The sequence below is a fragment of the Orycteropus afer genome, unplaced genomic scaffold (assembly GCF_000298275.1).
Source record: "Orycteropus afer afer isolate SDZICR_OR568_19922 unplaced genomic scaffold, OryAfe1.0 scaffold00101, whole genome shotgun sequence".
NCBI lineage: Eukaryota > Metazoa > Chordata > Mammalia > Tubulidentata > Orycteropodidae > Orycteropus > Orycteropus afer.
This window is the reverse complement of record NW_006921688.1, coordinates 6,202,631-6,212,545: the sequence shown is the minus strand read 5'-3', so window position 1 is coordinate 6,212,545 and position 9,915 is coordinate 6,202,631. Positions and strand designations below refer to the sequence as shown.

At 45.8% G+C, this 9,915-nt stretch overlaps 1 protein-coding gene across 1 annotated transcript in view; it reads right to left on the bottom strand.

The window, feature by feature from the left end:
• Positions 1-9,915, bottom strand: part of MTHFD1L (methylenetetrahydrofolate dehydrogenase (NADP+ dependent) 1 like) — a 280,830-nt gene that overhangs the window by 263,025 nt on the left and 7,890 nt on the right. The window contains exons 2-4 of the mRNA XM_007943227.1: positions 6,285-6,411; positions 5,474-5,524; positions 5,332-5,385 (exon numbers count right to left, since the gene is read on the bottom strand). Of these exons, the coding sequence (XP_007941418.1) occupies positions 5,332-5,385; positions 5,474-5,524; positions 6,285-6,411 (232 nt within the window). The remainder of the gene's footprint in view (positions 1-5,331; positions 5,386-5,473; positions 5,525-6,284; positions 6,412-9,915) is intronic.

The window sequence follows — 9,915 nt, the reverse complement described above, 5'->3', positions numbered from 1 at the left end:
GAAGTCTATTTCTTCTTCTCATCATGTTAATAAAAGTTCAAAAAATAAAAAGCTGGACTCAATATTTTAGTGAATTCTCTTTGGCTCTTTCTTATGGCTTTACTTGCTGTTAGAAAAAAAAAACAAACAGAGTGAAAGAAAAGCTCAATAGTTATGAAGATTCATATGGGCAAAAGACAAGCCTATTTCAAGTGAAACACACTGCCCGCTGTGAGTGAGGCCTGCAAGCACGACTCTCGAGCATTCCAGCGAGGCCCAGCCAAGCCTGTGCCTCAAACACAATGTGTGCAGCAAAAGCCCACTAATCACGATCCTGAAATAGTCACCACATAGGCCCTCATACTCTCTGGCCCCGAGCAGCACACAGCGAGTGTCACCAAAGCTTGTGATCAGTTCTAAGCATTCAAGCCTCCAGCCATTTGTTGTTGTTGTTTTGTGCCATCGAGTCAGACCCGACTCACTGCGACGCCTCCTTGGGTTTCCGATGCGATATCACTACGGAAGTAGATTGCCCAACCTTCCTTCTGAGGAGTGGCTGGTGGGGGAAACACTAAAATAATTCACTATTTGTGAAAAAGATAAAGGTGCAATTTGGGAAGCTTAGGGAACAACTCATAACTGTGTATGTCTCTAGGAGTTCTGGTGGCGTAGTGCCTAAGGTATTTGACTACTAACCAGAAGGTTGACAGTTCAAACCCACCAGCCACTCCAAAAAAGGAAGACTGGGCATTCTACTTCTATAAAGATTTACGGCCTCAGAAACGCAGTGGGTTCGTTAAGAGTCAGAATCGACTCGATGACAGTGGGTTTGGTATTTTTATGTGTGTATCTGTCTTTAATTAAGCAATGTTTTCTCCTTCCTCTGTGTGTCTCTATTTTGTGCCAGGAGATAAGACACTGATTCATTGCACTGAACCGAATGATTTGCTCATAAGTAGGAGAGAGACCAGCCCACACACATTGATCTCACTATGAAGGGTTTGTTTACTATTTTTGTTTCACTGCCCAGAAAAACTCACTATGGTATGTATTATTATCTGGTAGGGGAAGAAAGAAGTCCCAGGGTGATGCAAATGGTTACTGTGCTTGGCTGCCAGCTGAAAGGTTAGAGGTTTGAGTCCACCTAAAGACAGCTTGGAGGAGAGCCCTGGTGAGGACTTTCTGAGAAAGGAGCCCGAGACCCTAAGGAGCACAGTTCCACTCTGACGCACGAGGGGATGCCAGGAGTCAGGGCCAACTCGTTGGCAATTGGTTCAGGGAAAGCTATATGACTTACAAACGAAAAAGAAAAAAGAACATTGTGTTTCATACTCACTCTTCTTTTATTCATTCAACAAATACGTTTTGAGCACTTTCTTTCTATCAGTTCTAAGTAAAGAAAATAAAGCTGGAAACAAAACACAAAAAATTCTTGCCCCAAGGAGCTTATATTCCACTGGGAAGAGAAAGCTCCCCAAATAACACAAACCCTGGAAGTGACAAATGATAGGAAGAAACACAAAGCAGGGCAAAGGGACAGGAGAGTGACAGGAGGAGCGGGCAGTTGAGAAGGCCCCTCCGGGGCGTGACATCTAAGAAGAATGGGGAGGCGAGGGGGGATGAGCTGCGTGGAAATCTGGGGAGCAGCCCCGGTATTGGGGCCCACGCACAGACAAGAGTTGTGAATGAAACGGAACCAAATCCCTTCAGAAATCTGCCAAAGACACACACACCGTGTCTAACCAAACAGCCCTACTAGGTGCTGTCCAGGAAGACCCAACCTGGAGCCTTTTTCAGACTTCCTGACTCATCAAAGCAGACTCCCTGTGCCCAAATACCTTTTCTCACTGTTTCATTATTTCACTTATCACGTAATACAAGAAACTCCATTCGCTTATGATGTCAGACTTTCTCCAAATGCACTGACATGTCAGCTACATGCAAACAGTCCTCAGCTCCACCTCTACTTTTGTCAAGAACCTAATCCTGGACACACAGGGCAGTGTCCCTCCCTGTTCCTGAAGATGCTCAGAAACAAATAGGGGATGCTGCTCAAATAACTTGGGGAAATGCTGACGCTAGACTCCTCCCTCAGGAGGTGGCAGTGTGTATTAGCATGTTAACCACTCTGAGGAGTTAAAAGCATTTCCCAAATGTACCTAGCCTTGTAACCTTGCAATATAGTTTCTACCTGCCACCTAGGAAACACACTTTGGCAAATGTTACCTTAAAATAATATGTGTCAGAATAAGCATTATCTTTATTATCCCACTGTTACCTGTAACCAGGATTTCCTAGAAGTAACTAAAGCAAACATCTGTAACTAATACATTAAAATTTTATCTTTTTCAAAATAATAGTAATTCCACACAAATTCATAACTATCAGCATTTCACCAAAGAAATGTAGGGAACAAGTAAGTTCGGGGCTATCAATACCAGTAGCAAAGCAACCTAACAATGGTAAATTCTACTGCAAGCAAAGGGTGTCCCACAAACGGGCAACAAGGTTCTCTGCATTTTGTTAATATCGGAGTAACAGGCATCTTAATATTTGTAATATATTACAGCGTCAAGGGTGGCAGAAAGTATTTGTCCAATATCCATTTTTCCCTTCTTCCTGAGTAATAAACTCATCACTTTTTGATGTGATTATAAATTATCTAAGGCTGCTTGGTATAAGAACTACATTTCCCAGCCTCCCTTGTGCTATGGTGAAGCAATGAGATTCAGCACAAAAGGACAGAAGTAGAATTGTGTCTTTCAGGAAACATCCATAAAGGTAAGAGAACAGCTCCTCTTTGTCTTTTCTTCTAGAATGTGGGTGTGATACACAGAATCCAATAAGCCATCTTGGACCATGAGGCAGCTCAACCAAGATGGTCGAGTAACACGAAAGGAGCCTTAGTCTCCAATGACTGTGAAGCCATGATACCAACCAGGACTGACTACTTCCAGATGTTACTCATGCACAAGAAAAAGAAACTTCTGTGGTATTTAAGATTCTGGCATTTGAGGTTTTCTAGGTAGTGCTGGTGGTACAGTGGTGAAAGCATTAGGCTGCTAACCAAAAGGTCAGTGGTTCGAACCCACCAGCCACTCTACAGTGGAAGGATGAGGCAGTCTGCTTCTGTAAAGATTTACAGCCTTGGAAACCCTACGGAGCACTGGTACTCTGTCCTGTAAGGTCAATGAATCTGAATCAATTTGATGGCAGGGGTTTGGTTTCGTTTTTTGTTTTTAATCACACAAAGCCCAATGCATCTTTGATGGTATAGCAAATCAGAAGAAACCTTGTCATTAGAAGGACCAGGTATTAACTTGGGGGCCAGGAACCTGTGTGGCCTCTGGTCTAGCTTCTTTACCACTGCTTTGGGGAGGCTGCTTCTTCCAAAAGTTAGAAGGCTCTTACGAAGGCTGCTACTTCCTGCTGGCAAACAACTAAATCACGTGCAATAGCAATGAAAGGAACCCTCTGGTTGTTTTTTATCAGTGGCCCCAAAACGTCACTGAAGGAGTCAAAGAAGAATGGTGCTGGAAAGACCCTGAAGATCATCTTATCCTCATCTTTTATTATCAATAAGATAAAGCAACTATGGAGTGAAAAATTAATTTTGTTGAACCCACAGCTGTGGCTTCCAGCCAAACAATAGACAGCTGTATGGGCTGAACATTTACCTGAGCTAGATACACTCCTTGGAGAGAACAATCATGGGAGAAAGAAAGGCTGCTTATGCACAGGGAGACAGCTCAGGGGGCAGGAGTGCATGGAGGGATAGACACAGGGAAGAGGTAACTATAGGGAGGAAGTGGGAGGGGAGCTGTTGCATTGGGGTAAATTGTGGTCAATGTCACGAGACAACGTGTATATGAACTGCTGTATGGAAAGTGAATTTGTTCTGTAAACTTTCACCCAAATCACAGTACAAAAATAATAATAATTAATTTTGTCCTAAGAATTTATCTGGCCTTTATTTCTAGTTCCTGGGACCAAACCCACTGCCATCAAGTCAATTCTGACTCATAGCGACCCTACAGGACAAAGTATAACTGTCTCATAGGGTTCCTAGGCTATAAATCTTTACAGAAGCAGACTGCCTTCTCTTTCTTTCATGGAACTGCTGACCTTTTGGTTAGCAGCTGAATGCTTTCACCACCACACCATCAGAGCTCCCTAGTTCCTGGGAAGTGACCTTTAACACCTGAATTTCCTGAGTTAAGGAGGGTCTTCTTCATTCACGGTGGGCTCCAGACCACACCTGAGACGTAATCTAAGGAGTTGACTGATGGTGGGAACTAGCCATGCCAGGAAGACCCACCAGGTGACAGCCGAGGATGGGACGGGGCTAGAGAGTACGTTCAATCATGAGTCTGTTGAGCCAATCACTCACACCTACGTAATGAGACCCCATAAAACTCTGGACAGCTGACTGGATGAAGTGTCCTGACTCCATGAGGAGACGACAGGGAAGCTTCACATTGAGGACCCTCCCAGACCTAGTCCTACATTTCTCTCTCTAACTGGTTCGGATCTGTATCTTTCTGCTATAATACCACTATGATTGTGAGTGTAGCACTTCCCAAGTTCTACGAGTCTGCCTAGCAAATCACTGAACCTGAGGCGATCAGTGGGAGCCCCCAAATTTGATGCCAGCTGGCCAGAACTGAATGTGGCCTGGGGAACCCTGAGCTTGGAGCTGGTATCTGAAGCCCTGGGCAGACGTGGCAGTCTGGAGGACGATGCCCTGAACCTGTGAAGTCTGGCCTGTCCCAGGTAGCCAGAACTCTCTGCATCAACTGTGACCTAGAGAACTCAAAGGACGACCCACAGTCAAACAACCTGTCAGAACAGAGCAAGAACGAAAACTCTGCCTCCAGACGTTGACAGCCACATGGCTTCCACTAGATGAAGCTGTCTCTGTAGCTGAAGAAACACACCCCAAATAGCTAGGTCACGTCTTCGACAGAAACACACAGACAAAAAGGACCAACAAAGAAAAGAGATCCCTTTCTCCCTGAAATTTAACCACAAGAAAAGGCCTGCTCTTTTCCAACCACAACCGCAAGGCACTAATAAAGTCAACAAGGTCTAAAAAGGAAAGCCAGTATGAGTTCAAATGCTGTTGGGTGGGTGCTGTTGAGTTGATCTTAGACTCACAGTGACCCCATGTGACACTGCAGAACTGCCCACAGGGTGTTCTAGCCTATTATCTTTATGAAGGCAGGTTGCCAGGTTTTTCTTCCATGCAACCAAGGGGTGGGTTTGAACCGTTGACCTTTTGGTTGGCAGCCAACCATTTAACTATTGTGCCACCAGGGCTCCTTATGAGTTTAAATGCCAGGTAGTAATTACCTCATCTTCACCACTGTCTGGAGGAAGGCAGATGTGAGTGATGTTCAGACCAGCCTGAAAAGAGAACATAGGTTACTTGCCACTGTTGAGAGAAGCCAGCGCTGAACAGGACAGTGCTTCTTAAAAAATGAGCAACCCTCACCTCTCTCGCCAAATTCTGGTTTGTTTCCTGCATCCAGTTATCATCACCTGCCTTGAGAGAGGGGAGAAGAAGGAGAAATGTAACAGCATGGAAACAGTTGGCAACACCAAGAAATGTAATACATTATCATCTGTCCAATTACCTAGATTGTAAGGAAAATGCAGCACAGGAATCCCATGGCTCGTCAAGGGTGCGGATGGCTGGTTCTATTAACATATTCATTTCCTGGCTTTCAAATTAAGCCACTTTTTCCCAACAGCCTCAAGTTAAGGCACTTATAGCCACACCAGCATCCCTGTATAAACCAGGATGCCACAAACAGGACTTAAATGACCTGCCCTTCAGTGGAAAGCTCAAGGTAAGGAGTTAAGCCAGATTTAAGGAGCTCAGTTGCTGATCAAAAGAAGGGTCCAGCCCAGCCACAGGTGGCTCGGCAGAAAGGCTTGGTGATCTATTTCCAAAAAGTAAGTCACTAAATACTCAACAGAACACAGTTCTACTCTGAATGCGTGGGTTGCCGTGAGTTGGAGTCATTTCAATGACTTTTTTTTTTTTTTGGGTGGAAAGTTAATGAGTAAGGAAAGTGCCAAGAGGTCTACGGGCACATGTCTCTGCTCTTCTAACTGCCTTTCTCTGTAAGGGGCCGATACAGACCCTCAAGTACACAGCTGGAGTGAGCACAGCACTCCAATCTTGAAGAACAACCCGGAGGCTGCTGTTTTCATACATGAAGGGCCAAGAATCGCAAAGCAGCTGTGCTGGCTGACGGCCTTGGCTCCCCTCATCGTTCCCTGCACCTGTCATCACAGACTGAGCCAGTCAGCACGGACGGCACGCCAACTGTGGCACCGAGCCCCAGGGCTGAGCCAAAGATGCCCGGAATGCACAGCCCTTCCGGCACGGGAAGGCCCGCTGGCCCCTCCAAGTTGTGGCAAGCTCTGAGGGATCCAGGAGAAAGATCACCAGGTACCCGCTTCTCCCAGCATCTGTCTTCCACAGAAACAAAGGGAACTTTTCTCCTTCTCACCTTCAAATCACGTTTGATAAGCATTTCCACCTCAGAGCAAGTCATTCAAATTCCCGTTTGTGATGTCCTCCCTATAAGGGATGCGGTTGGTGTCAGAAGCAGGGTTCCTTGCAATGGCTCCAGACTCACCGAAGCATGAGAGTTTGTAAGAGAAAGAAGGAAGGGGACCGGAAAGTCAAACTTGGTTCTTAGGTGGTTACTTTGGTTGTTATTACCTGTAATGGAGGATTATAGGTATTATGCTGTGGCTGAGGGGAGAACGGCCTGAGGCAAAAGCCAAGCCAATTAAAGGAGATAACTGATCTGGAGACCAGGGCTTTTGGTTACACCCAGTCAAATGCCCAAGGCCATATGTATAGAATGGGAAGATAATCAAGGTGAAGAGAAGAAATTGAATTGTTTCAAAAGGATTACCTACCTGTTTTGGATTATGTGTTTATCTAAATGAACTATGGATATTCAATGTTCTCTTACCTAGTATGTTAGAAATGAATATTGGATAGGGATAACAGCGAGTATGTAAGTCTGCATTCATCCAATACTTGAGTGCATATGTTAAAAAGGGAAATAGAATTTGCCCAAAAGAAACACAGGCTTTTGTTTCAAGCCTTGTGTGTAGAGTGCAGCCAAAATGCTCCTTGGAAGCGAAAGTGGTCAGACTTCATCTCATCTACTTTGGTCATGTTGTTGAAACGGAGTAAAGTCAAAACTATTTCCCCCACCTTGGTTAAGGCAGATAATTGTAACAGATAGGACCCAGAGTGGGAATAGATAAATAAACTTAATTACCATCAACTATTTCCCTAGGATCTAGATAAGTAAACACAGAGGACTCCAGGTTGGAGACAGATGAGTAAATGCGATAAGCTCAGTTCCTCAAGAACTGAATGGAAAAACAGTCTTTCCTATTATTTCCTTAGGCATAGGTAATAAATAAGGTGTCTTAGAAAACAACTTGAAAATTAACTCTGGCCTGTGGACATGCACAGTGGGGCAGAGAGGAACAAAGTTATTGGGAAATAACATTTCAGCCAATTGTCAACCATCTCACACCCAAATTCCTGAAATTTTTAGGAATATGCATAACCCTCTCTTCTGAAACCTACAAATCTGTAATTCGATAGAGTTTCAGGGAGTCAAATCTGGATATGGGGTTACCCCTTGTGGTGTAGTAAATTACTTAGTGTGACTTTTCTACCCATAAGTCTTTGTAAACTCCAAGGTGGGATTTTCTATGAGCAACTGAGGAGCTCCTGATTGCTGAACTTGTCCACCTGGAGTATTTCTGTTGGGAGTGGCACAAAACAGTGTTCTGGGAGGTGCCCACTCTCTCTCTCAAGTGCTTATAGTTCTGATGCTGTGATTGGCTAGTTTGACCACCCTGCCGGGCTCAAAAGGAGCCCTCCTAGAGGCAGAACTCTCTCTGACTGCTGGTTGAGGAAGACGTGCTGCTGAAAGAGACACACAGACTCCTGAGACACGTGTTGCTGGGAAAGAGCTGCAAGAGACACACATTGCTGAGTGAGACACCGAGGGACCAGCACTGCTGGGAAAGAGACTGTGAGAGACTGTTGGCTGAGGGACGGTGGGCTGGGAGAGAGACTGAGCATTTTTCCTGAACTCGAATTGTAGCCTGTGGTGCTTCCCTAATTAACTCATAATCTGTGAGCTCTGTGTGGCCACTGCAGGGAATTATCAAACCCAGGAGAGAGGTGGTGGGTGCTTTGGGAAGAACGGCTGGTGAAAGGGCTGGAGGGAGGCAGCATGTCTGGCCTGGTAGGAATAGGCCTTGGGTTACTGCTGGTAGAAAACCTGGGAGAACTACTGAGAGAACAGAAGATTTGCATTTAAAGACAGAAACAAAGGACAAAAGTTCCCTTTGTTTCTGTGAGAAGGAGAAAAGTTCTCTTTGTTTCTGCAGAGAAAATATCTGGCTCCTTGAATTTAAAGCAAACAGTTTGGCTTTGGGTGCATTGAGGCAGGAAAGTCATGGCCCATGAGAGAAACCCCTTCCTGGACTGGAAGTTAAAGGGAGCTGGTGAGTAGCAGGCTCGTATGCTGCTTGCTTGTGACCACCTGGGTCCACCGGATGGAAGTAGAGGAAGTGCAGCAATGAAGAAACAGCTGAGTTTGGTACTCTTTAACCTGGCCCACGGAAGCTAGGGACGAGAGGAAGGGCCGGCTGGTCTGAAGTGCAAGGAGTTGTGTGAACTTCTGAGCCTACAGGCACTGAACTAGTCCTGGAGGACTAGAGATGAGAGAGAAGGTGCTGGCTGGTCTGAAGTGAGGGGAGGAGTGTGGCTCCTGAGCTTGCAGCTGGTACCCATGACCTAGCTGGGATGCCCAGGGCTGAGCTGACTGGAACCCGACCAAATGAAGAAGAGGAAGATGTTTTGACACTGAGCTGGAGTTAAGTTGCTGCGATTTGAATGGCTTTCTCCGGCCTGGACTTTGCTTGTTTATGGATGCAGATGCCCAAAGTTCCAAGCAGAACAGAAGATTCTCCAGAGAGAAAGGAACATGCTTGGCTCCTCAGAGTGCTGGTTTGATAGGGATGGGCAAATTGGAAACTGGCTGTTTCAAATGGGGGAAGATAAAGGCATAGAGTGTCTGTCTTACATGCCTTCAAGGGTGTGCTTATTCTTAAATTAATTGTGAAGGGGATGTTAATCTTGGATGTATGAAAGGGACAATACCTAGAAAAACCAGGGGTGCAGTGAATTATTTAGTATGGCCTGTCTAGCCTTAGTCTTTGTAACTCCACTGGATTATTAGGTGGGACCATGCAAATAAGGTGTGTAGAACTCTGATGTTGGGTTTGTTTGTTTTTTTCCTTTTGCCAGGCTTAAAATAAGCCTTCCTAGAGACAGAGAGGGGGGTCTCACTGCCATCAAGAGAGAAGAGCTGCAGGTGAAGTAGAGTGTGTCCTTGGAGCTGAGATCCCTACACTGGACCTCCCTGCCAGAGCTGCATGGCAGAGACGCCCGGCAGAGAGAGATGCCCGGCAGAGAGAGTGTTGCAGTGGAATCAAAAGGGATGAGACAAAGCAGCAGGCTTACCTGGCCCACAGAGCGAGAACACTGAGTGCACTTGGGCAGGAGCTTTCTGGCAGAGTGGGGTGCACCTAGGTGTACCTGTCGGCAGAGCTAAAAGAGCTCAGAGAGGCCAGGCTGAGAGGCCAAGGGCCAGAGAGGAGTGTCTGAGGGCACAGCAGAGGGGAGACTGTCCTGATCAAAGAAGTGTATCCTGAGTGTGTTCCTGAGCCTGAACTGTAGCCTGTTACTTCCCTAACAAACCCCATAATCACGAGCATGATCTGTGAGTTCAGTGTGGCCACTTGTAATGAATTATCAAACCAGTGAGTGTCGTGGGAGGGATGGTTGGTGTCAGAATTGGTAAAAAGCCTGGAGGCTGG